At 53.2% G+C, this 23249-nt stretch overlaps 11 protein-coding genes across 11 annotated transcripts; 1 reads left to right on the forward strand and 10 right to left on the reverse strand.

Annotated features, from left to right (window-relative positions):
- Nucleotides 1-201: 201 nt before the first annotated feature.
- Nucleotides 202-6167, reverse strand: LAESUDRAFT_812018 (uncharacterized protein). Its single transcript, XM_040914366.1, has 6 exons — nt 5048-6167; nt 4739-4973; nt 4178-4684; nt 4012-4118; nt 1867-3958; nt 202-1798 (listed from the first exon to the last, which is right to left on the reverse strand). Exons 1-6 carry the CDS (start codon nt 5810-5812, stop codon nt 495-497), a joined length of 5010 nt encoding a protein of 1669 aa, XP_040765528.1. The 5' UTR covers nt 5813-6167; the 3' UTR covers nt 202-494.
- Nucleotides 6168-6307: 140 nt separating this feature from the next.
- On the reverse strand, nt 6308-7675 carry LAESUDRAFT_736349 (alcohol dehydrogenase; the record flags this gene model as incomplete). Its single annotated transcript, XM_040910682.1, has 8 exons — nt 6308-6467; nt 6518-6590; nt 6644-6661; nt 6719-7040; nt 7090-7106; nt 7166-7218; nt 7272-7320; nt 7375-7675. The coding sequence occupies 8 exons, from the start codon at nt 7673-7675 to the stop codon at nt 6308-6310; spliced, it is 993 nt and encodes a 330-aa protein (XP_040765529.1).
- Nucleotides 7676-8776: 1101 nt separating this feature from the next.
- On the reverse strand, nt 8777-9351 carry LAESUDRAFT_650651 (uncharacterized protein; the record flags this gene model as incomplete). The annotated part of the gene is made up of 3 exons (XM_040904258.1): nt 8777-9059; nt 9116-9207; nt 9259-9351. The coding sequence occupies 3 exons, from the start codon at nt 9349-9351 to the stop codon at nt 8777-8779; spliced, it is 468 nt and encodes a 155-aa protein (XP_040765530.1).
- A 251-nt stretch (nt 9352-9602) lies between these two features.
- LAESUDRAFT_724785 (peroxysomal citrate synthase) lies at nt 9603-12294 on the reverse strand. The gene is made up of 19 exons (XM_040908695.1): nt 12176-12294; nt 11951-12123; nt 11876-11888; nt 11647-11814; nt 11509-11594; nt 11362-11455; nt 11238-11306; nt 11003-11173; nt 10923-10943; nt 10855-10868; nt 10759-10804; nt 10634-10705; nt 10554-10566; nt 10436-10488; nt 10278-10382; nt 10144-10169; nt 9959-10077; nt 9797-9894; nt 9603-9713 (listed from the first exon to the last, which is right to left on the reverse strand). The coding sequence occupies exons 1-19, from the start codon at nt 12250-12252 to the stop codon at nt 9653-9655; spliced, it is 1479 nt and encodes a 492-aa protein (XP_040765531.1). The 5' UTR covers nt 12253-12294; the 3' UTR covers nt 9603-9652.
- A 282-nt stretch (nt 12295-12576) lies between these two features.
- LAESUDRAFT_698580 (26S proteasome subunit P45) lies at nt 12577-14289 on the reverse strand (the record flags this gene model as incomplete). Its single annotated transcript, XM_040906349.1, has 6 exons — nt 14194-14289; nt 13516-14139; nt 13180-13466; nt 12910-13125; nt 12678-12855; nt 12577-12624 (listed from the first exon to the last, which is right to left on the reverse strand). Exons 1-6 carry the CDS (start codon nt 14194-14196, stop codon nt 12577-12579), a joined length of 1356 nt encoding a protein of 451 aa, XP_040765532.1. The 5' UTR covers nt 14197-14289.
- Nucleotides 14290-14404: 115 nt separating this feature from the next.
- Nucleotides 14405-15887, forward strand: LAESUDRAFT_742855 (Yip1-domain-containing protein). The gene is made up of 10 exons (XM_040911217.1): nt 14405-14509; nt 14569-14791; nt 14843-14888; nt 14941-15020; nt 15073-15136; nt 15190-15276; nt 15329-15345; nt 15404-15540; nt 15604-15673; nt 15728-15887. The coding sequence occupies exons 1-10, from the start codon at nt 14434-14436 to the stop codon at nt 15768-15770; spliced, it is 843 nt and encodes a 280-aa protein (XP_040765533.1). The 5' UTR covers nt 14405-14433; the 3' UTR covers nt 15771-15887.
- A 216-nt stretch (nt 15888-16103) lies between these two features.
- On the reverse strand, nt 16104-17574 carry LAESUDRAFT_677727 (HPP-domain-containing protein). The gene is made up of 2 exons (XM_040905666.1): nt 17058-17574; nt 16104-16999 (listed from the first exon to the last, which is right to left on the reverse strand). The coding sequence occupies exons 1-2, from the start codon at nt 17265-17267 to the stop codon at nt 16490-16492; spliced, it is 720 nt and encodes a 239-aa protein (XP_040765534.1). The 5' UTR covers nt 17268-17574; the 3' UTR covers nt 16104-16489.
- Nucleotides 17575-18247: 673 nt separating this feature from the next.
- Nucleotides 18248-20008, reverse strand: LAESUDRAFT_812024 (uncharacterized protein). The gene is made up of 14 exons (XM_040914367.1): nt 19984-20008; nt 19854-19935; nt 19758-19790; nt 19614-19695; nt 19449-19557; nt 19327-19394; nt 19204-19278; nt 19092-19149; nt 18974-19041; nt 18902-18920; nt 18822-18846; nt 18660-18759; nt 18549-18596; nt 18248-18491 (listed from the first exon to the last, which is right to left on the reverse strand). The coding sequence occupies exons 4-14, from the start codon at nt 19668-19670 to the stop codon at nt 18387-18389; spliced, it is 732 nt and encodes a 243-aa protein (XP_040765535.1). The 5' UTR covers nt 19671-19695; nt 19758-19790; nt 19854-19935; nt 19984-20008; the 3' UTR covers nt 18248-18386.
- LAESUDRAFT_758355 (uncharacterized protein) lies at nt 19750-20307 on the reverse strand (the record flags this gene model as incomplete). The annotated part of the gene is made up of 6 exons (XM_040912440.1): nt 19750-19790; nt 19854-19935; nt 19984-20008; nt 20065-20118; nt 20169-20207; nt 20267-20307. 6 exons carry the CDS (start codon nt 20305-20307, stop codon nt 19750-19752), a joined length of 282 nt encoding a protein of 93 aa, XP_040765536.1.
- A 768-nt stretch (nt 20308-21075) lies between these two features.
- LAESUDRAFT_749363 (uncharacterized protein) lies at nt 21076-21572 on the reverse strand (the record flags this gene model as incomplete). Its single annotated transcript, XM_040911554.1, has 3 exons — nt 21076-21337; nt 21398-21455; nt 21482-21572. The coding sequence occupies 3 exons, from the start codon at nt 21570-21572 to the stop codon at nt 21076-21078; spliced, it is 411 nt and encodes a 136-aa protein (XP_040765537.1).
- A 1002-nt stretch (nt 21573-22574) lies between these two features.
- Nucleotides 22575-23249, reverse strand: LAESUDRAFT_106367 (uncharacterized protein). Its single transcript, XM_040901179.1, has 2 exons — nt 22993-23249; nt 22575-22936 (listed from the first exon to the last, which is right to left on the reverse strand). Exons 1-2 carry the CDS (start codon nt 23133-23135, stop codon nt 22729-22731), a joined length of 351 nt encoding a protein of 116 aa, XP_040765538.1. The 5' UTR covers nt 23136-23249; the 3' UTR covers nt 22575-22728.

Below are 23249 nucleotides of genomic sequence, written 5' to 3' on the forward strand. Positions count from 1 at the left end.
TTATAGGACAGAATCAGGAGTGCGAGGCAAGGACGGAGCCACACAAGACTCCAGTCGAGTCGAATTACATGACCAAGTTAGACGCTGGGAGTAACGCGCACACGTGACCGTGACGGACGAGAAACGCGCATCGCGGCGTGAAGCCAGCCACCGGCGCGCACTCAACCCTTCTCAGCTGAAGACTTCTTTGATCCTTGGAGAGCTGGAAGTTGCTTGGAGACTTGAAATTTAAAGCTTAACACCGCTGTGTCCGCAGTTGGTATGTAATCGTTGGTATCCAATGCAAATGTGGATATGTGTAGCAACAAGCCAGTACATACGAGTAGATGCGACAAAAGAGACTAAGACGATGCATAAACCACCAAAACTAACGTAGGGATAATATCAAACAAAACGGTATGATAGCCCGAATAGTGTGATCGTCCAATAGAAGGAGGAGTCTGTCCATGAGTGTAACGATGATAGAACAGAGACGGTTGGCAGGTCTAGCCTAATCATTGACGACTACCCGCTTGGCCTTCGGCTCGGCCTCTTGACGGCTCTTCGCTGATCGCAGGGGTCCCCACTCTGTTCGTCGAGTCGTTCCGCAATGAGAATGGACGAGGGCCAGCATCGGCTTCAATGGGAGTTTGTAGCGCATTGTCATAGGCGGCAGGTGGCGACCGTGTATCGAATCCTCCTCCTCCCGTCATCTGCATACTCATTGGATTCATGCCCATACCCATAGAGCCCATGCCCATACCCATGCCAGGCGACATGCCCGGAGCCATCCCTGGGTTCATGCCCATGCCCGGACTCATGCCCATGGAGGGGTTCATGCTCATGGAAGGGTTCATCCCCATGGACGGGTTCATTCCCATGCCAGGATTCATCCCCATTGCTGGGTTCATGCTCATCGACGGGCTCATCATCGGCATGCCCATCATCGACATTCTAGGGTCCATTGCAGCCATGTTCATACTTGCTCCGGTCATCATAGGATTGAGGGGTGCTGGTCCGCCTTCCCCGCCCATGTGAGAACCCGCCGCTGAGAATGCCATCATGGCCTGTTGGTACGCCTGCATCGCTGCCTGCTGCGCTGCCATCATCGTCTGAGGATTCGCGAAGCCGGGCATCATGCCAGGGTACCACGCGCCGGTCATCATGGGGTTCATGCCCATCATCATCGGGTTTGCCATCATGGGGCTGAACCCAGGCATACCCATCCCGCCGTACATAGCGCCACCTTGCTGCATCTGCTCGAGCTGCTGCCGCTGCAATTCGTCCATCTTGCGTTGCCTGTCCTCAGCTACGCGCTTGTCCCGTTCGCGTTCGGTCAAGATAGCACCGATACCACCTTCCCGTTTACGCTCTCGCTCATGCGCAGTGACAGCGCCGAGCAGTCCAGTCTGAGGAGGGGGAGGCTTGTTAGGCACATTGATGAGGGACGCGCCGGTCTCTCTCGCGAGTTCCTCTTGCTTCTTAGCGGACCGGTCTTGCTTATCCTGCAGGCCAGCGGAGAGGAGGCCGTGGGGAGTGAAAGCCTTCGTCATAGTCTGAGAGGGAGGATCGAGCTGAATGAATGTATCTCTGCTGGGACCATTTGGAGCGCCATTGGTACGACTGTCGAAGTTCTGCGTCCAGATTGTTTGACGATAACCTGAATTAGCAGTCGATGGATTGGAGGAACCAGGATACTCTGACTGAGGCCTAGCATGCGCTCCGGGAGATGGGATCTGGCGCGGACCTTCTGGAACAGGCAGTTGACGTCCGAATTCACTCGGTATAAAGCGACGTGGCTGAGGACTGAGGAACTCCTCTGAAAAGCGCCGCCAACAAAGATCAGATCCAAACCCGAACATATGTATTTGAGTAATAACTACTCACCTTGATGACCTTGTCCGGGCAACTGCGGCAGCTCTCGCGGAGCCCGTCGGTTTGGAGGATAAGGTCCTGCATTGGCGTCTCCCATCGATCGTGCAGGAGAAACTCCTCTGTTCTGCAAATTCGTCGTGCTACCAGAGTTGCTCGGCGCGGCGGACCCGCGCGCTGACTGCTGACCGGAGCTGCCTACCGCTCTCTGCGGCGGTTCATCGTCCGAATCAGCATCGTCATCTTCCTCCTCCTCCTCCTCCTCCTCTTCCTCCTCGCTGCTCTCTGCCCAAGCTCCGCGGTTCGCGACTTTGCTCCTGCCATTCGCCCTCCCTGGACGGCTGACTGCAGCCTGGTGCGCTTGCACCTTGGCCTTCCGCTCTTCGGCCTGCTTTGTCGGTGCGAACGATGACCTGAACGCGCGTCGAGATGACGTGGAATGTGATGGGCTGGCAGCAGGCTCGTTGACATGAGGGACTGCTGATGGTTCAGATGATGACGAGGGGGGTGAGGGCGACCTCTGCTTCGTGGTTGCCGTGTCTGCGTGTTCATCCTGTTCCAGAAACGTCAACGCTGCCAAGGCGTCGGCATCGGGATCATCCATGTGTGGCGAGGTGTGCGCCTTATCCTGCGGGTGTCCGTCGCCGACCTCCTCGAGCATGGCGTCCTCGTCGTTGCGTTCCTGGAAGGTGCGGGTGGGAGCGAATGCGTGAGGGACAGCCGCCTTGCTGCTGCTGGTCGGTGCACGTGCGCCAGACGGCTTGCGTCCCGTCATCGATCTAGATGCAGCCGCGGGGAATGCCGAGTGCGACTCGGTTGTGGCAGAATAATTCGACCGCGACGACGCGACTGAGATATCCGTGTCGCGTCGCGCAGGTGGCGGTCTCAGCGCGTCGGAAGTCGCAGGCCGCGGCGGACTCGCGTACCTAGGCGGAGGGTTGGCCATCAAACGTGGAGGCGGCGTATAGGGGTGGTCATCGTCAGCAGATTCTTCGTCATCATCTTCCTCTGTCTTGCTAGGCAGAGGGGGAAGGCGTTGGTGTAGAGATGGGTCCGATCGTAACTCCTGCTTCATATGGTGTTGCATATAGTACAGCGCCCCAGCTGCTTCAGAATAGTCCTCGGAGTCGGAAAGGGGTGGCGCAGGAGCGGGTGGAGGAGTCGGCTTAAAAGCCGGGGTGGGCATAGCACTAATACTGCCCTGACTCGCTGGCCTTGGCGATTTGGGAAGCGCCTTCGATTGAAAGGAAGGAGCTGCGGAGGAGGGAGTGGTCTGCGTAGTTGATGGAGCGGTGGGTGAAGTCGGACGCGAAGAAGTGATGCTGACAGACGCCGACGGTTTCGGTACATGCGTGGGAGACGAGACCGTTTGAGGAGAGGTCGTGCGCCGACTCGCAATTGAGTACGAATCAGTCTTTGAGGACACGGGAGGTGCCACAGCAGGCGTCTGCGGTACTGTCGTATAGTTCGCAGACGACTTCGACGCAGGTTTAAACAGCTCCGGACGATCAAGTCGCGACTCTGGTAGAGGCTTGGTATTTCCTTCTCGGACTGGTTCCTCGCTTTTGAGATTGCGTATATCACTCTCGGGCGGAAGAGTTGCAGACACTGGACTGGCCATTAGGTCCTGCCCTAGGACTGATTTAGCTTCCTCCACAGCCTCGAGAGGTTTCGGCGAAGACCCTTGCTGGGTCGGCGGTCGCGTCAGAGGAGTCTCGTTAGACAATGACCGGTGGATATCGAGAGGTACACTACGCTCCGTGATAGGCGTCAGTAATCGTTTATCCGGCAATACAGGAGGTTTTGACTCAGAATGCAATGAATGGAAAACTAGCGGCGGAAGTTGCAAGGAAAGCTTTGCTTGCGGCTTGATATCTTCCCGTTCCTTCTTTCCCGGAGGTTCACCCTCGTCATGATTCAAGTCGTCCGAGACTACATGAGGTAAAGGCGGCAGAACCGGCGGGCGATCCTGGGTCGGTGAAATCGTGCTTGTAGAGACCCCTTGCATTCGATCTTCTATAATATTCCGCAATCGGGAGCGAATGAACGAAGTCCGATCATCGCGAACGTCCAGCGTCTCCGCGAGTTCACGGTCCAGGAACAACATCTTCAGGAGTGTCATTATCGACCATGCAGAGGAAGATCAGTAATGGAACGTACGTCTCTCTGCGGTCCTATAGGGTAAGCGAACATCATGCTTCGAGGATCTCGAGGATCCCAGCTGTACATCTGAGGACGTCCGTACAGCTCAAATGCGTCATGTATCGCTGTCGGGTCACAAATGAGCCGCGAGTGTTTACACATATAGGGTGTTCTCATTATTCACCGATGAGCCACTTCAGCATCTCGGATGTTTGAATGTTCGCGCCCTCAAGGTCGGGCAGGATCATGATCCAGCACTCCCTCAACTTCATAGACCCGGCCACTTCTTCGTCTCCGAGCAAGCCCTCGAGCTTCATCAGCGTGCTGCGGCTGATAAGCTCTGGGCGTTCTGGATAGACGGCAAACGCCTGCGTGACCTCACGCATGGTGAGAATAGGCTTCTTTTTGTCCTTGTGCTTCGGCGACAGGAACATCTGCAGCATCGGTTTGTTAGGCGCTGCAGATCGCTGAGGGCTGCGCTCGCGTGAGAATAGGTTGGACATTCTCTTTCTGCGCGTAGTGCTCGGTGATGCTGACCGCTGGTTCTGACTGATAGCGAAGTCCGAATCATCATGGTGCCCACCTGCAGTCACTATCATCCACATCCGCTTCCAGTCGACCTGTCCGGCGATGCGTATTCTCACCCATCCTTCCATTTTGCCGTGATGCAGTGTTGATGGCGCGTCTCTGCCTGCAATATCTCGATATATAGGTGAAGTGATTATGAAGAAGCATTATGGCTCACCGTCATGAAGAGTGATTCTGATGAGGTGAGCGGTGTATATCTCCTCCAATCTCGACTTCTCCCATGCGGACAATCGCAAGGCAGCGACCCAAGATGCTTGAGCTGCTTGCGTAGGGCAAGAAAAGAGAATCATATTTGATCCTGCAGTGTTGAGCGTCAGTACATTGGTGTACTTCTGTGGCTCTAAGTTGTCTCCGGTCGCAGGAAGGGTTACGGAGCCAAGAGCATTAACGAACTTGAGCCGTCATGGGGAGAGATCGGATGTGCATTAGACAGAACACCCATTTCTTCTAGATACATGTTACTCACAGCATCTGTGATGTTGATGTAAGTAGGGGGAACCTGTTTACCGTGCTTGCTCGCCTCATCGATCGCCTGCATGTCCCACACGCTCAACGTTGTTCCTCCAAGCTGTCCCCATACGTGTCGCCAGCCTTCATCCCTAGCTGGCCGCTGGCCATCCGGCTGTCTTTGGATGTGTTTCACAAGCGGGCCAGAGAAGTATATCTTGTGGGCGTGGGCGAGAGTCAACTGCACAATCGAGCGGATCTCGGGATGCAGAGGGGGCGCGGGTGCGGCGGAAGACGATGACGAGAAGCGACTGAGAGTAGGATTAGGATTCGCTGCGGAAGGGGAGGCGGGAGCATTGTCCATTGGAGGAGGGCCTATCTCTGGCCGCCTGGGACCAAGCGAGCCTTGACTTTGAGTAGCAAAACCATTGCGCTTCTGCTGAGATTCTGCTGAAATATGTGGTTGTTCTGCAGCAGTAGAACTCGAGGAGGGCGGCATTTGGTCGCTGGATGTTCTCGACTTGAACAAAGAGAATGCGGACAACCCACGAGAATGCCCGCTAGCTTGTCCGCTCGGTGGGCCCGAGCTGCTCTTCCTGCCTCCATTCGGACGTGCTTCCTGTTGAGGATGCTGTTCTTCAGGTGGAGAAGATGCGAGGATTTCATGGCTGCCGCGGCGTTGCTGCTCCTTCTTCCATTGCTGAAGCTGTGCCGGCGAGATGAAGCCTTGATTGCGGCTATCCCACCGGGGACTGGTACTGCCGCTCTTGGAGACTGAAGTCATCTACAGCGAGGTCGTAATAGAGTGTGGCGGCGAAGAGGCATGCAATGATGGCGACGTGGTGGGAGTCAGAAGGAGGACCAAGCTGAAGCTCTTAGTAGTCGTGTTGTGCACGTTCTAGCTCAGGTTGTCATGAAAAGCTATATCTCCCCTGTATACCAACGTCATAGATTGATGGACATGTAGATTGCAATATTTTCGCTTGGGTTTTCCCTTCTTCCTGTCGCGCTTAGGGTCACGGCTAGATCTCTTTTCGTACTATTACAAGCGCGGCGCTGTCGGACGCAACTATATCGAAAACACAAACGTCGGCGGCATCGTTGGCTATAGTATCATCAGGCCCTCGATCTTCTCAAAATGCCAACAAATAGAAAAGGTGATGATGTGCGATACGCGTGCTTTAGAGCTTGGCTTTCACTGTATCGCCTCCGACCTTGACAACCCTGCAGATCATGATATCAAGTTGACAGATTGCATCGTCCGGTCCCGAGAGGGGACTCACAGTTTCCCTGTATTACCACCCGTGAAGAGCATGTTCAAAGCCAGTGGCGCATTCTCTAGTCCTTCGACGACGTGGAACTTGCGTTTGAGGGTCCCGTCCTTCAGCATCGATCCCAAATACTGCAAAGCAGCTGGATAACGGTCGACATGGTCAAAGCTACTCGCAAGTCAGATCACGCCGACATCGGATCATGGGGAGGAACAAACACGATGAATCCTTCAACCTTTGCCCTTTGCGAAATGAGGTTGAGATACCCCTTCAATCCCTTTGGCCTCGCATCTGTTCCGCTGTTGAGCATACGCCACGCATCTGCAGTATGTGACCAGACTCACTGTAATCAGAGATAGCGCCTGCAACCTCTCGAAGTTAAGCATCTCATCGCATTCGTTCAACAACTCCGCACTTACCGCATAACACGATCCGGGCATTTGTGTTCATCCGTGTCAGAGCAAAGTCCAGGATCTCACCGCCGACGTTGTCGAAGAATATATCGAAGTAGCCGACAGATTTCTTGAAGTCTTCGTGGAAGGACGGGCTCTTGTAATTCAATGCCTTGTCGACGCCGAGTTCCTGCTCGAGCCATGCGCATTTCTCCGGTGTTCCTGCGATCGCGTAGACCTTGGCTCCCTTCTGCTTGCCAATTTGACAGACGATGGAGCCCGTCGCGCCTGCTGCACCGGACACAAGCAGCTTCTCACCTGGCTGCAACTTGCCTACGTCCAGAAGGCCCTGTGCTATCTTAGGTCATTGTGTCAATCATAAATCATGGCAGACATACAACGAATGCTGTTAAGCCTAGAGGAGTTGTTGAATAATGAACAATCACTTCCATTGAATGAGTCTGTTATACACACCTGTCATGCTGAGAGCACCTAGGAAGTCGAGATATTCTGCGCCGTCAGGAATCCTACGGAATTGTCACCAATTCGCTCAGCTAAGGTTTCTTTTCACACTACTCACACTACTTTCTGGAGATCCTTCACGTCCAGAACAGCATATTCGCGCCACCCTTTGACTGGATTTCAGCATTCGGGGAGTGAACGATTGAGGAAACATCTCTCACCTACTGTTCCACTGATGCGATCTCCTGGCTTGAAAGGGCTGCCCTCGCCCGCTTCAACTACCGTTCCCAGCCCGAATGCCTTCATAACGGCCCCGATCTGCACCGGCTCCACATAGCTCCTCGTGTTGTTCAGCCAGCCGCGCATGGCGGGGTCGAGCGAGACATAGTCCACTCCGATGAGCACCTGCCCACGGCCTGGCTTCAAGTCGAAAGGCACATCCTCGGTGCGAAACGTCGAGGCAATGATAGCTGCCTTGGGCCGCTTTGCGAGCACGATGCGCTTATAATGGGAGGGGGCCATCATCAAGTTGTCCACGCAAGCCCGAACACTTGCGTGCGACGGTTACCCCGAATACTTGTAAGAGTGACCGAATCACCTGCCCCACATGCGCTTATAGTACGTAACTTATACGTACGGGGGACAGATACCACCGACTCACAGCGCTCATGATCACCTTCCCCGGAAGTCGAATCGCGCAATTGCAATTGATGTAAATGGTACGTATGGAGTCTCAAAGAATTTAAATATACCGATTCAGTCAAAATGCAATACAGTAGATATCTCACAGAGTACATCCAGCGCGACAACGCTGCATCAGACCTGCTGGCAATCGCACGAATCCGGAGCTTTCGGAAAATTGAAGCCAGCAGCTGCACAGCGCTGACAACAAGAAAACCTGGCTGCTCTCAACGATTAAGTAGCACCCATTAATGACAGACGACGTAGAATTCGGCCAGACCCAGCGTCACCGAACATGAAGACCGTGACAACGCGTTTCGATAGGATATGGTATAGGGGTATAGGGCCCGCTCAGAGAGCAAGCGCAAGGGCAGCCACCGCGCTGAGGATCATGATCGGCGTGTTCAGCTGGTGAATGGAGAATCCAGCTGAAGTCGGGTCATCGCCCGTGTTGGCAGCGCCAACGGTCTGGGCGGCAGAACCGGTCTCCTCGGGAGCCACGTTCGCAACGGCGCCCGTGGAAGAGGAACCGGATGAAGAGATATGTCTGTTACGAATGAGGTTAATGCGGCGACAACAACATTAATAGAAGTTGAAACTCACGTTGCAGCGGCCGCCTGAGCTGACGATCCGACGCCGGATGCTGAGGCAGAAGCCGACGACAAACATGAGCTGTCGCCGCTTAGAACAGAAATCTGCAATGGATATGGTGAGCGGGGTTGAGGGTTTAATCACAGTGCCGGAAGTCTCAAGTTCTAGTCGCGGAGAACTGAAACCAACTCCACATAATCCGCGTAAGCAGTAGCGACGGCTCTCACATGGCCACGGGCAGCCATGCTTCCGCGTCGCGAGGCAGACATGAGGGTGAGGCAGCGGCAGCTTCGTGACAAAACTTAGATGTCAATAGCTACCGATGTGCGTGCACTCTCAGACGAGTCGGCGTCACTCTCCAACTATGAGGCGTCTATACTCGGGGTCTGTCGACCAGCGCAATTGTGAGCTCGTCTCATGCTTGAATGGGGAGCCAAAGTCTGAGCAATCCCGCGAGCAGTCGGTTTTGCCCGGTGACAGAACAGTGAGACTACCGGCGCGGATGGGATGACTCACCGAGCCACTCCACGCTTCATCACCGGAAGCGTCCATGACAGAAAGCATTACATCCTCGCCAGCAGCAAGGGCGACCTTCCACGACGTGGATGTGCCATAAAAGTCGCCGAGGTCGGCCCTGTGGCGTAACAACTCTTAGCAGACGGTGAGAGCGCCGACGACTGAAACACGCACACTTCATCACCGCAAGGATCATTCGCGGGCACAACAATCAAGCTATATGGCGCGGCACCGGTATTAGACCAGGAAATGTTGGCGGGTTGACACTGGAAGGCGGGTAAGTCCGTGGCCAGCGTGGCTCATGGATGCCGGCGCACCTCGGTGAATGTCGGGGTGTTGATCGCAAAGTCTGCACGAGCCCCGCGAATCGCAAGCGACAAAAGAGCGGCAGAAACGAGTGTGGTGAACATGGTAATGAACGGACGTTGCGAAGGGAGGGGAACAGGGACGTCTGATGCTGGACGCTATAAGAGAGAGAGATCTGCGAGGGAAAGAATGTTGGGCGGCAACGAGCCATATTATTCTCCAGCCCAAACACGACTAAACACAGCCCATACGCTTGGCCCGGCTCAGCTTGTCCGCACAACATGCAACCGAACTCACGCCTCGACTCACGAAGGCAACCGACTGATTTGTTTCTTTGGTGCTCAGAAACGGACATTGACGCGAGCTGAGATAAAGTACAATAACTCATACAGAGGCAGCAGCATTCTATAACCGTGATGGCATACGTTTGCCCGTGAAGGTCGCGAGCATCGTCCGCTTGGTGATCCTGCCCAGCCAAGATTAGAAGGCGAAGGCAACGATTGTTAGCTACCGCGGATGTCCCGACGCCGGAGATGGAACTAGACTCACCCTCCATGCTCGACGACCGACGGTGTCTGACCGGGTCCCTTCACGACAACACGCTCGTCGACAGGCACAAAGTCCCGCTGTCCTGGACCTGCGTAGACCTGCACCCGCCGGGTACAGTACCTTCCTAAGCGAGAGCGTACTTCTAGCATGGCGGATACGTACCTGCCGAGGGCGCCAAATCTTCACGCCGCCGTCCTGCAACATCATTTGCCGCCAATGGGCTAGCCATCCGACGACGCGTGGTACAACGAACAGAACGGGGAAGAAGTCCATCGGGAATCCTGTTGGGCGGAGACAAAAATGTCAGTTGCAACAATCACCTCATCGCCTAGGAGACGTAGTCATACCCATTGCACGGTAAATCAAACCGCTGCCCGCCACAGATCATCAGTCGCAGAATCACCCGGCAGCTGACCTACTTACCTCCTGCAAAGGCAGTTGTTCAGCATGACTCGAGGCCGACTATCAGCGAATAACGCACCAGAAGTCCACGTTAGGCGCGAGCTTCCTGGAAATGAAGTATTCATCTTTCATTGCTGCATCGTGCAGCGCCATAGCCGTCACGAGTAGCTCATCTTTGCCAGTGCTGTACTATTGCATGAGCTATAATCACGGAATAAACATGCCAATTTGACGAACACTTTGAAGACCTCATCTGCTGTCTTGCGGACGATGAACGAGCGAGGATCGGACTACACCAAAAATAGCCATATGAGCATCGTGCGGAGTTATTGCGGCATGGAGGCCTTGAGCTCACCGTCTTGTACACTCTGCGTTGCAGGACAAGCGTTAAGTCGTCTCAATTAGCATGCACTACAGGCTATGATGGAGACTTACCGGTGACCGAAGCCTGAGAGCGTCTTCTCACGGCGCTTAACGGCCTCAATGAACGCAGGCACATTCTCTGGGCTGTGCGACGGCATGTTTGCATACGACGTCAGTGAGGATGGATGGTCACTCACCTCCCAATGGATATCAACATGCGAATGACGGCCTCGTTCGCACCACCTGGCAATAACTCATCAGTCATCAAAATACCGCTCGTGCGTTGAACGAACCATGTAATGGGCCACTGCGCGCCCAAATATCAGTAAATCCGATCAATTGATCCACGCCAGGAACTCACTAGAGCGATGCACAACCCGCGCTGCGCAAGAAAAGGGTGAGATCTTTAGATGATCGGTCATTCATCACGCAAGCACGTACGCAATAGCAGAGTATGGGTCCACGAGTGAACTGGCTGTCTGCAGCACCGTCGTACACGAGGCGTTCAATTCATGATCTGCGTGTATGAGGAACAGGACGTCCAGGGCCTTTTCGAGCACGGGATTGGGTACGTAGTTCTCTTCGCCTAGGTGGTCCATCTGGTATAGGAAGCTACGACACGACAGACATGCTTCAGTTTGCGTTCGATGGCAGTGGTGTCTGGGGAGGTACGAACGATCCGGTGTAGCTGAGCCCTGCAGGAGGACTCACGAAATCGCGGCCTTGTCGCACACGGTACGCCATGCTAGCGTCGCAGAAATGTCAGGAGTTGACGAAGTGAGATCTTACGAGTCACTTACGCAGCGAGAGTAGTCGCCTTTCCAATCAGCCTGTAGATCTGTCGGTCCATGACCGCCAACGATTCCTTATCTCCCCTAGTGTATAGGCGCTGTCCTGCGAGGCAATGAGCATGAAACTCGAGCAACCCATTGGGACTTTCTTCTGACCTTGAAGTGAAGGGTTCGCTTCAGCATAGAAGGAGCCGAGCATTGCAAACGCGCTTGTGAGCATGCTCATCGGGTGCGCGTCGTAGCTGTTGCATTCTTCAGTCACGAAAATTAAGAGACGCGTTCGGTCGCCCTTACCGGAATGAACGGAAGAATTGTTCAGAATCTGCATGTGTGGGGCCATGCCGCATGACCTCGCTCTGGAAGAATGCGAACTGCTCCTTTGTCGGAAGATTGCCGTAGATGAGGAGATATGCAGTTTCAAGGTGGTTGGAATGCAAAGCAAGCTGCTCGATGGGATATCCCCTGCAAACCGCGGCTCTCGTTTAGACCTGACTCATAAGTCCATCAAGGAGAATAAGCGGACCTGTAACGCAAAACTGCAGGACAAGTGTGGTGATGTCATTCGGCGGATTCGTTCTTTGAGGAAAGAGAAACTAACCTCCAGCTTCTCCATCAATGTACGTGATCTGGCTACGGATGACAGCGGTATTCAAGAATCCCTTGTCCTCTATCCGCAGTCCTCTCTCGGTCTCGTTCTCCTCCCGCTCGTTGGCCTTTCTGGGCGCGGTGATCTTCTTGAAAGCAGTCGCAGGGGCGGCATTGTCCACAATCCTGCCGGCGCGTCTCACTCAAAGCATCATGAAGAATCCAGATGAAGACGTACGGGATACTGTACGTCTTTCCAGTGCGGTTGTCGCGGACGGTCAGGGTGTTCTCGCTCGTTGCAGGGAGTTTGCCCATGGTGCAGTGTGAGAGAGAGCGGGGAGAGGATGCGGGGTTGCCACTAGGCTTACCCCGGACTGCGGGTACTTTATAGGCGACACACAACCCCACTCGCCCAATAATTCCGACGCAGACGATCGACCGAGGATTTCGGAACAAGGGGTAGCTTTCACATCACATGCACCCGCCCCTCTCCGCGTGAGGGCTGTCCGCAAACCAGCGCGTCCCCATTTGGGTCTGCCACAGCCTGCGATGCCTCGCCCATCGATCGTGAAATGACACAGAAAAACAAACATGGCATATGCATGAAGACAAAACAAGTATGGAGATACAGTACAGGAATCACAGGTACAACCCTTCTGGTGTTCCCTCGTTCTTCCGATACAGCACCTGCGACAGACCGTCAATAACGGCGACACCAGCAGAACCAACCCGATACGTACCTTCTCCCTCGCAGCTGTGAAATCCGCCTTGTTCACCCGCATGCGTCGCTCTCTCAGAGCTAGCAAGCCAGCTTCTGTACAGACAGCCTTGATGTCGGCCCCCGACAAGTCGTCCTTTGCTGTGATATAGTCCTCCAGATCGACATCTTCAGCCAGGCTCATTCGTGACGTATGCAGTCTGAAATATACCAGTCAGCCGACGATCTTCACACCTCTTGGCAGAAGGACGCACTTAAAGATATGCCGTTTGGTTTTGATGTCGGGCAAAGGGAACTCGATTTTTCGGTCGATACGCCCTGGCCGAATGAGGGCAGGATCGAGCGATTCAATCCTGTTCGTAGCCATGATGACCTTCACGTCTCCCCGAGTGTCGAAACCATCCAGCTGGTTGAGCAGCTCCAACATCGTCCGCTGGATCTCCCGTTCACCGCCTGACGTTGATTCATATCTGCACCAGTAATTAACAACCTCCAGGATTGTGGGGCAATCGCAAGCAGCTCACCGTTTCGTACCAATAGCATCAATCTCATCAATAAACACAATACTTGGCGCATGCTCTTCCGCCACTCTAAAGAGCTCCCGCACAAGCTTCGGACCATCGCCGAGGTACTTCTGGATGAGTTCGGACCCGACGACGCGTAGGAAAGTGGCGGACGTTTGATTTGCCACAGCCTTGGCAAGAAGTGTCTTTCCTGTGCCCGGAACCCCGTACAGAATGACACCCTTCGGTGGCTTGATGCCCATCTCCTCGTACAGCTCTGGATGTGTTAGAGGCAATTCCACCGATTCCTGAAAAGAGGTGAGTCACGTACTGTAATTCGAAATTAAACTTACATACCTTGATCTCCTGAATTTGTTGCTCAAGACCACCAATGTCCGCATAACTCTCTGTCGGTGCCTTGTCGAGCTTCATTACACTGACCATAGGGTCCGTGTCATCCTGGAGGACACCGATGATTGCCTGGTTCTTGTGGTGTAGAAGGACCTGGCACCCAGGTTCCAGGAGGTCCTTGTCGACGAAGCTCATGATGGAGACATAGTATTCTGGTCCTGACGCTGTGCTGATGATAGCATGGTCGTCGTCAATGATTTCTTCCAGCGTGCCCACCGCCATGGGACTTCCCCGCAGGTCGTCCACCTTCCCCCTGTCCTCTTCATTCTTGTCCTCCCTCGTCGCATCTGGCCTCAGCCGCTCCTGGTTCTGGATGAACTCTTCCTCCATAAGCAGGTAGTCCTTGATGCGCTCCATCTTTAGAAGCCGCAAGCGACAGCGGGTGGTCGGGAAGACGGCGGGTAGTTTAGAGGAAGCGTCCGGGCCACGCTTTCTCTTCTTCTTCCCGACGCGAGTGGGCAGGGGAGGCTCCCACTTCTTCTTCTGGTCCTGTGGGTTCTTCTTGTCGCGGTTGGCATCATCGCCCTGGCCAGGGCCTCCCGCACCGGGCAGACCAGACGCTGCATTTCCCTGTTGCATCACTTTTAGCAGAACATAGAGCAGAAACAAAGAGTTCGGACATACCATGATGGCGAGATGCTAGACAGGTGTTACGAAGGTAGAATAGAGGAACTCGACGGTTAAGGCGAGGTGGTTAAGGTGGTTAAGGTGAGGTGCGCTGAGCTCAGCTCAATGCGAGACGCGACGCGTCAGTGTCCATAGTCGGCTACGTGGGAATTATCACGTGCGTGGCGTAGACGCTTGCTCGAAGAGCGCGTACTCCGGCCACGAACTCAACTCGGGAACTGCTCAGATCATACTGCTATGAGCAACATACAGCACTTTGACGGCAACGACGTTGCCACGCCCATCACGTCGACTTCACAATTTATTCAAGCAGGTCCGTAACGAGGAAGTAACCGGAAACTCGGTGACTGAGGCTGCGCGTCCACTTCGCAGACGATGATGACGACTTGGATGAGGACATACCCGCATTCACGCACCCTTCGCTCGGCACACCGCAGTCTGCTGTAGACAAGGGCAAGGGACGCGAACCAGAACGGCTCGGGTCGACTTCGGGCGCGTACGCCGCTAGCCCGGTGTCTGGTAACATTGGGAGCACAACGAATGGCGGTCCGCGATCTGCACGGAGTACCGTCGGTGGCGTGCAGGTCGAGATGAGGTACGTGGTGCTGTTAGGTTTCTATGTCGTGATCATGAATGGCTGTCGTAGGTACACAGGCATAGACACGCTGGACGAGCCGATCTCCACTACAATTGTTAGTATTTGCGCGAATCGCGATTGTTACGGGGCTGATGGCGCGCACACAGGGCCGTGATCTGCTCTCCATCTACACGAAACTGGTGCATGTGTTGTACCCCCCAAAAGCTGGAGGACGAGAAGTCTTAAGGCGAGAGCTGTCCGTGATGTGATGTTGCGCTTCGATGCTCACACCCGTACAGAGACTGGGATCTGTGGGGTCCCCTGGTCATATGCCTGACGTTAGGCATTCTACTAAGTATCCGGGTAGGACATTGAATTTCGTCCGCATACACTGCGTTCTCTGACAAATTATACAGGCATCTGCTTTGCAATCACTTTCTATTTTCACCAGTGTTGTATGTCTCATGACATTCGGATCGCTAATAGTGACTGTACAAGCCAAAGTATGTGTCATCCATCTCTTCCTTGTGCAATCTTACAGAAAGAACTGGTTAGTTGCTCGGTGGCCGAGTGTACGTGGACATTCGCGCTTAGCGCGTTGATTGACGCTGAACTGCCCCTCCCCCCTAGATCCTTCTTCCAGGGACTGTGTGTCTTTGGATATTGTGTTGCGCCATTGAATATCGCTGCGCTGGTGGCGGTGTTTGTGCGTCTAATCTTTGTCCGTGCTCCTCTGACGCTTGCGATGTGGGCATGGTGTGTCTGGGGTAAGTACATATCGGTCCGTTCACCAACGTCGCGTGCTCATTTCAGACGGGGTACCTTTGCAGCGGCAGTCAACTTCCTCGACGGAACAAAATTGGAGAAACAGCGAACTATCCTGGCCGTCTATCCCCTTCTGTGAGTAGAGTTGTGATCGGGTTTGTGAATCGTGCTCACGGGGAGTCCGTGTAGTCTCTTCTATTCAATATTAGCGTGGATGATCGTCATCAAATAGTTGTATCGACCTGCTTGTGCTGTCACTTAATGCATCCTTATCCTCCTCGGTCTCAAAAATTGCATATCGAATCATGCATTTTCTGCATTCGGTTGCAATCTAGCTGTGGCACGCTGCTGTGCCTTCCAGTTGTCAGCAAGACCTCAACAGCGGGCGTACACCGTACGTGCAATTATATTTTGCTCTGTCAGCCAACGGCACGTGGTCCTTGATTGATTGTGCTTGGGGCAAATGCGACGTCACTAATGGCATCGTCCCAACTGGATAATCGCATTTTGACAAAACTCATGCCCTGAGGCCTGAATATCGAACTTTGTCACACCTAATGAGCTCGAGCTTATTGGCTACCCTTGTGAATCCCGTGAGTATTATTGTCTCTCTCTACATAGACGTTACTGCTGTGTATACAGTATCATGTTTGACGAATCAGTAATGCGATATTACAAGATCCCCGCTCACACCGTCGAGATACTTGTGCCCATTTTCGTTACACCATCGATCCCCTGCGATGCATTTTGTCGGTACATAGTATTGCAGCAACCGCGATCTTCTTGCGGCCCAATCAGCCACCATGCAGTCGATGGTGCAGTGGGAAAAGACCCATTCACGGAAAATCCCTGCTAAAAGGAGAGAATCGCTTCAACTTTCCCGCCTCCAGTGACAGCGCTCTATTGTCCCTTCTATCCCGACTCCCATAGGAGTTCACCCCGCTACTTCCGCTACACGACATCAGAACTGATCACTTTCTTATCTTCCGTCTCCTCCGCAGTGGCGGTCGCCGGACTCGCAGTCCCGGTCGAGGGCTCGGGGCCGCCCAAAGCCGGCGACGGCCTTGCGACGGGCGGTATCGCAGGGGCGATCCAGAACATGGGATATCTCCTCTGGATGTTGTTAACCAGGAGCGCTACGGCTAAGACAAGCATGCTCGACAGGAGCACGACCGGCAAATAGTACCAGCTCAGCTCCCAGATATCGTCGTTGAGCGCGGGAAGCAAGGCCGTTGCGCCAGCGGGCGGGTGCGTCGTGCCTGTGATTTGCATTGCGACGATGGCGACTGACGTAGAGAGGGAGGCAGCGAGCCAGCGGAGAGACTCGAAGTGCGAGGAGAGGGAGAAGAGCTTGGTGATGCAGAGGCCGAGGAGGGCGGAAATGAAGTGGCCAAAGACGAGTGCCCGTGGCTGGGAGAGCGGCGCTTCGATTGCCCCGAAACAAAGCACGGCGGAGGCACCCTTTGAAGGAGGTCAGCCAACAAGGTCCACGTACGAAGAGAGAGAAAACATGACGCACGTATGAAGCGACCATAGAGGGCATACCGGGCCGCTTGACGAAGTAGTGCGCATGACCAAAGACGGCCTGCAAGACGCACAGGCCGCAGAACGCGGCGATGAAGGACCAGAACCAGATGAGGTAGTCGGGCAGCTTGAGTGGTGGGCTGGCGCGGTATCCGAGCCAGCGCGTGAGCCACGGCGGGTATCGAGCGAGACGGTGAGGTGGCATGGCTTGCGATGCTCACTACGCAGCGGCGCGGTGCAGAGCGAGTGGAGGACGGAGCGGAGGGCGTGGAATGCTGCAGGTTCAGCAGGAGACTTGCATCGTCGGACGGAAGCCACTGTTTATATGTTCCATGGTGCCCTTTACGCGCAGGTTACGCATGATCGGATCTTGTTCACCCTGCCACAGAGTAAGCACTTGAGCGCTTGAGCCAAAAGCTTTGAACGCCGGCACCGAGCGGCTCGGGCATGGCACGTGCGTTCAGCTGCTTTGATTATAATGCAGAGGCATACAGAGGATCAAGTACTGCAGTAGAACTCTTTGCACTGCCATAATCAGCCTCTGGTCGCAATATTGCTGCAGTCGCCCGTATTGTGTTAACGCTCGAGAGTCGACACGCGGGGCGCCCAAGAAGATTCAGAAGATCGATGCTGCCGCGAAGTACTGTCATTGCATTGGCGCGCTCCGACGAACAAGGGTAGCTTGGTCAATATTGTGTCGACACTCGATTCACACGCGAGGCACTCAAGAAGATATAGAAGGTCGATGGTGCCGCGAATTGCATTGCGGCATTGGCAGCTCCTCGGACGAACAAGATTAGCTCGAATATGGTACGTGGGTGACTCGGGTGCATCTGGCACGATTCTGTGTGATTCCTCCTGAATCCAAGCGGCGTCAATATCATCTACCCAGCGAGATCGCAAATTTGTAGTCTCGTACCCAGGCCTCTGTACTCACACCCCGCCACCGCAGAAAAGAGGTGTGGGGCAGTCTGATAGGGACACCCCCTTCCGCTAAGCGCCCTCTAAATGCCCAAATGTCACGGCTGCAGAGTGCTTCTTGGAGAGACATATGTGCCTATACTGACGTGTGAGCAGCTATCAGAGGAAAGGAATCAATCAATAAGTACCTGAACAGTTTCGTCTGTGGTAGCTGTTGACGAGGCTCGGATTTCGTGGTCTTTGCCAACAGTGATGAAAACACATAGAATTTATATAGATTCCATAGTAGAGAACAGAGCACGGTCTCTCGTAGCCTTGAACATCTTCATGATTCAGACAATTCCGACGACGATTCTAAGCCTACCCGCTGTTCCAAAAGCAACACGTCTCCGTCGCTGCAAGGTTACACCACAGCTTCCACCTTTAGATCACTCGCAGTATCTCCAGAAAGGTCGAGAACCCGGCAAGACATGTCAATCATTTCATGAGATTCCGGATCAACAACCACCTGCAAGGTATGAGCTTTTAGCGATGTATTCCCGTGGCGATCACTTTGCATGCATACCTGCGTCGTTGAGCTATTGGCATCTCTAAACACCAGGCGATTGGAATCCTGATAATTTCAATGATGTAATTACTCGATTTAGCCAGTGACGAGCTTGACGCGAAGACTTACCATCGGTGGAGGTGCCACCTGAAATGTTGAGTCAGGCGCCGTCAACACCGTGGACAACATGTCCCGTGAATTCAGGCTAGACATCATTGAGTTGCTGTACCTATCGCATTTCGAAGTTATAGTCAGTATATATGCCTTATATAGCTAAAATCAGGTACGTACAACTTGCACAACGTATAAACAAAAGCTAATACAGCATTCAGCACGATCAAAGTCGTAACACGTAGTCAACTAGAGCTCACCAAGGTGCAAACCGCCGCTCTGAGGAAGACGTTAGCTCTATCACATGTAAGGATGAATGCTAAACATCTCACGTCAATGAAGAATACAATGACGGCGGTCAAGGCGAAGCTTGAAGTAAGTACACCATTAGACATGGTGACTGCCATAAAGTCAAGTTTGTTGTTTTATCACATGTTCGAAACCGCTCACGCTGTATAATCCTAGTGATCAATGTATCTGTACGACGCAGGCCCGTGCGACGGGTGTGCTGTATGTTTAAGCATTTAGAAACCCTGGCTCTTTGCAGGAGGTAGGAACGGACCAGGTGATAGATTAGTGAGACGCAAATCGTGATGTCGGCGCAAGCAGCCGAAGCCAACCAAGTACTGACAAATTGCTGTAGGAATTGTGAATAATATTCCTCGTTTAGTACTCGCGGTCTCACCTTGTAATGGTTTAAGTCTGTAATCTCAGGTCTAAATGCGATGCCAATTGACATTCCGAGCGCCATCACTATGGAGGACAATCAAATTCCAGTAGGAAGAACACAGTTAGAGAACGACTCACAGCATGAAATCACAGACAAAGCGACAATGAGCCCCACAAGCCATTTCTTCCCCGTCAGCTGGCGAATGCGCCACGCATAGAATAGCTGAACTTGAAGCCCGATAATCCCCTTGCACATAGTGAGCCATGTGGTTATTTCCTGGATTGCCGCAGTCAGATACATACCGCCATAGCCTCTTCTAAAGGATCCTTCAGATAAGACCTAGGAATTAAGCGAAACATGCATGGAATTTCCCTGTTTCAAACACTGCAATAATATCGCAGAAAATTCAGCTATTTAGGCAAATTGTAAACCAAGCGTTTACTCACGCCAGTTGGCTAATTCGACTGCCTTGAGGCTTCCTAATATAAAGCGAAGGACCATGAGCATTGCTATATGAGCACAATATGAATTGCCCCACGAACCAAAGTGATTAATGAGCACGTTGTAGATAAACCACATACTGAAGACGGAATTCACAGTGTCGGAGAGAAACAGGATTCCGACCTGACAGCGTGTCAATGATGAATATCAGAAGACATAGTTCATTCTGACATAATATTTCATCCATTTGGAGTCGCTGGAGTTCGAATTGTCAGCGTAGAAAGTCATATCAAATGAATGATAGTGACAGACCGTCCATAGGTCGAGTAGTAATATAACGTCTGGGTAATCATTACTCCATACAACCTGCAGAATCACGTCGGTAAATAAAGTCTTGTCATAGGAGAATGACGCACATAGTATTCATGAAGATGCCCGCCAGTGGTGGGCCATCTCTATCGGTCCGCAGCAGCAATGAGAATAACTAAAACGTGCTGAGAATTGTAGTACGTACATGTACTTCGCAAGCTCAACCGCTTCTGGGGAGCAAGACATTTTTCTATGTCCTTGAAAAAATACAGTTGCGTAGGTACGATGGTCGAATGAGCATGTACTTTGTTTCGTGACTCTACATTTATAGGCGAGTTGTTGTTCGGGATCACCCCAATTCCCTCATTGCGCTGTTAGCATCGATAGTATCGGTGCCTAGTTGTATTACAAATCACCGCACTCACCGGTATCTGGTACTGCTACAGTGCACTTCAAGACGATTGAAGTCAGTCGGAAGTTGATAATTTATCACATTACAGGAGCAGTATGGAGATGATGGGATTTCGAAGGTCACTGGCAGACTGGCGCTGAGCCCCGGTTTCAGCGCTCTGCCAGAAGCGGAAAGCAGTTGCGCGCTAGCCATTTAAGTTCCGGTTCTATCATGCAACTTCGAGGAACGCGCCCATTTCGCAAAGCACGCGGATTGGACGAGCAGAGCCGTCGATGTATTGTTGCAACCTGCCAGTAGGATTTTCAGCATTCAGCGCTCACTGGCTAACGTCCAACTGTCAATGTTTAGGCCTTGGCGACGCAGGCGGCTAACTATCATGCCTCCCGACGAGCAAGATGGACTTCACACAAGAGCTTAAGCCTTACATCATGAGATCAGCCTTCGTGCAATCAAGACATCTCATATCAGGAAAAAGACACCCAAAGTCTGTAAATTCGCTGACAACCCGGCTCTTGTGTCGACCCCATCGTTGAGATGAACTATTCTGTATCAGATGCAGGATGCTATGAAATGAAGGATAATATGACCACAAATTGATGCGGTCAGGATATCAGACAAAACGCGGCGCGTGTCCTTGACGGTCGTGCATACGCGAATCGCGCAATGATGGTGAATACAGACCCGATGACGAGCACAACCTGGTCACGGTAGGCACACAGTATGCCCGACACAGAAGGACCACGAATGCCGCTGAACACGGTCGGCCGGTACCACCAATCGTCGCTTCCCAGCAGTGCACTGTTGATCGGCGTGCCTGTGAGGAACGCGAACGACGCCATGAAGTATGCTGCACCAAGACAGACGCTGCTCGCAGTAGAGTGACATGATCAGCAGCGCAGGTTTGAAGTTACTCGTTATACGAACCCGACTTCATCTACGCTCTTTGCCAGCGATGCGAGTGCCGCGGCGGACAGTAAGAGGTCTACGAACATGGATCAGCGCACGCACAGCAGACATCGGGAGCACGCACAGAAGCAGCTGAAGAACCGTAGAGGATCGCAAAGATGATGACCGACCCAGTATGCGTCACGCCGAACATCGCGAACACGAGTACGCCGATGATGAGGATGACAGGCACAGCACGATTCCAATATCGTCCGCGAGTGTGTTCAGCACGACCCGCCCGAGATCGAGCCCGCGTTCAGGATCGCGATCTGTCCCAGCCAGTGGTGCGACATGGAATTTGGATGGGAGCGGCATGAACGGTGAAGAATGCGAGGTTCTCGGATAGCCCATGGAGGCTCACCCATAGTTGGAGGTAGAAGTCTGCAAGGCGGTGTCAATGGAGCACAGCGCACAGAATGCGTGAGGACAGACATAGATAGTACAGTCCCCAAAATGTCAGGCGGACACGCACGCACGCACGCCACGATCTGGAATGTCTACTAGTGGCAGCGCAGGACTCTGGAGAATGACCTGCAGTGCGTGTTGAATGTTGATGTCCCGGATGTCTCCCTTCGGCGGCTCCGAGTCTGCCGCGATTTCTTGCAGCTGATTCTCCTCCACCGCGGACATGATGGGCAGGGATAGTAGGAAATGCTCTTTATTCTTCTCATGTGAAGTCGGAGAGCGCAGGCGTAAGGCAATTGCGCCTTCCGCAGCACCAGACTGCAGAGCGGCGAGGGCTGAGCACACGTTGACAGATGACAGCTGAAGAGCCGCACGCACGGATTGCACGAAGATGACAGCATCTGCTGGATTAATGCTTGCAATCCGCCGTGCTGCGCGGAGCAGGGGCAGATCAACCAAGTGTCATCAAGAGCGTCAGGACCAAGTACCCGCCGGGTTATCCGATCCAGGCTTCCCTGTATATAAGTCAACTACTTCCAATACTTCTAGGGCAGAAGCAATTAGCGGACAAGCGAACAGCGCTACTCGCAGAAGATAAAGCGCCCGCTCGTGTCAGTTTCAGTGATAGAAGCTGCATTCTATCCCGATCCCGTCACGGGGAACTTAACCAGAATACCTCTTAAATACAAACCGTGTGATTGACCAATGATCAGGTATGCATTGCGAAGCAGTGACTTGAGTCGGCTCGATGCTCGACCCGGTCCCCGGAGATGAGGGACATCGTCAATCATCACATCCGAAACAAGACCTGAGCTGAGATCACCGGTGGTGCGCGACTCGAACCAGGAGAAGCTGTGGTTGAATGAATTGTCAAACCGTTACGATCCAGTTGCTTCCTTCGTTCCTCATAGTATGGTGCACGACAACGGATACCGCGGTTTTAGGGTTCCTGAGGGCGCATGGGTGGAAGCGAACACATTGTGTAATTCTCTTTTCGTGGCTGTCTCAGCAGTACGTGCTCGATTGTGATGAGCGCTTGTAGGGCGTACCGCGCGATTTTGAGATATGACAATGAACAGTGTGGACGCTCCTAGCATCACGCCAGGGCAATGACTGAGCTTGATTTATCGTCATGCAGTGGGCGATAACCGGCACAGGACAAAACTCACCACCGGCCCAGCCGAATGAGAACCCACCCGTATCCCGCTGACGTGTGTTCTTCCCATTTTTGAACCGCTAGACGAGTGGGACAAGAGCACACGGACAATACAGTGTACGTTGTGTCATCATCTTTCTGATTTGGTGGTGACATCCAGATACCCGAAGACGTTTGAATGTAGAATTCTCCCGCGTTGCGCCAAGTCTATTGCAATACTTCTGAATTAGATGGCCCTCGTTCGATGTGTTAGTTTCCCCATTGAATATG

This window comes from Laetiporus sulphureus (assembly GCF_001632365.1).
Source record: "Laetiporus sulphureus 93-53 unplaced genomic scaffold LAESUscaffold_14, whole genome shotgun sequence".
In the NCBI taxonomy this organism is placed as follows: Eukaryota; Fungi; Basidiomycota; class Agaricomycetes; order Polyporales; family Laetiporaceae; genus Laetiporus; species Laetiporus sulphureus.

Excerpts from the sequence above, each read along its gene's own strand:
- LAESUDRAFT_812024 (XM_040914367.1), bottom strand. The coding sequence starts at position 19,670 with ATGTTTCGCTTAATTCCTAGGTCTTATCTGAAGGATCCTTTAGAAGAG. Across the intron at positions 19,395-19,448 it reads TTTGTCTGTGATTTCATGCT|TGATGGCGCTCGGAATGTCA; the intron begins GTGAGTCGTTCT and ends TGTCCTCCATAG. Across the intron at positions 18,760-18,821 it reads GTTTATACGTTGTGCAAGTT|GTACAGCAACTCAATGATGT; the intron begins GTACGTACCTGA and ends GAAATGCGATAG.
- LAESUDRAFT_742855 (XM_040911217.1), top strand. The coding sequence starts at position 14,434 with ATGAGCAACATACAGCACTTTGACGGCAACGACGTTGCCACGCCCATC. Across the intron at positions 15,541-15,603 it reads GTGGGCATGGTGTGTCTGGG|CGGCAGTCAACTTCCTCGAC; the intron begins GTAAGTACATAT and ends GTACCTTTGCAG. Across the intron at positions 15,674-15,727 it reads CTGGCCGTCTATCCCCTTCT|TCTCTTCTATTCAATATTAG; the intron begins GTGAGTAGAGTT and ends GAGTCCGTGTAG.
- LAESUDRAFT_106367 (XM_040901179.1), bottom strand. The coding sequence starts at position 23,135 with ATGTCACCACCAAATCAGAAAGATGATGACACAACGTACACTGTATTG. Across the intron at positions 22,937-22,992 it reads CTCATTCGGCTGGGCCGGTG|TCATTGCCCTGGCGTGATGC; the intron begins GTGAGTTTTGTC and ends AATCAAGCTCAG.
- LAESUDRAFT_724785 (XM_040908695.1), bottom strand. The coding sequence starts at position 12,252 with ATGGGCAAACTCCCTGCAACGAGCGAGAACACCCTGACCGTCCGCGAC. Across the intron at positions 12,124-12,175 it reads GGAAAGACGTACAGTATCCC|GATTGTGGACAATGCCGCCC; the intron begins GTACGTCTTCAT and ends ACGCGCCGGCAG. Across the intron at positions 11,595-11,646 it reads CAATTCTTCCGTTCATTCCG|CTACGACGCGCACCCGATGA; the intron begins GTAAGGGCGACC and ends AGAATGCAACAG.
- LAESUDRAFT_812018 (XM_040914366.1), bottom strand. The coding sequence starts at position 5,812 with ATGACTTCAGTCTCCAAGAGCGGCAGTACCAGTCCCCGGTGGGATAGC. Across the intron at positions 4,685-4,738 it reads CAGAATCACTCTTCATGACG|GCAGAGACGCGCCATCAACA; the intron begins GTGAGCCATAAT and ends GAGATATTGCAG. Across the intron at positions 3,959-4,011 it reads CTATAGGACCGCAGAGAGAC|ATGTTGTTCCTGGACCGTGA; the intron begins GTACGTTCCATT and ends ACACTCCTGAAG.
- LAESUDRAFT_677727 (XM_040905666.1), bottom strand. The coding sequence starts at position 17,267 with ATGCCACCTCACCGTCTCGCTCGATACCCGCCGTGGCTCACGCGCTGG. Across the intron at positions 17,000-17,057 it reads CCTCTATGGTCGCTTCATAC|GGTGCCTCCGCCGTGCTTTG; the intron begins GTGCGTCATGTT and ends CCTCCTTCAAAG.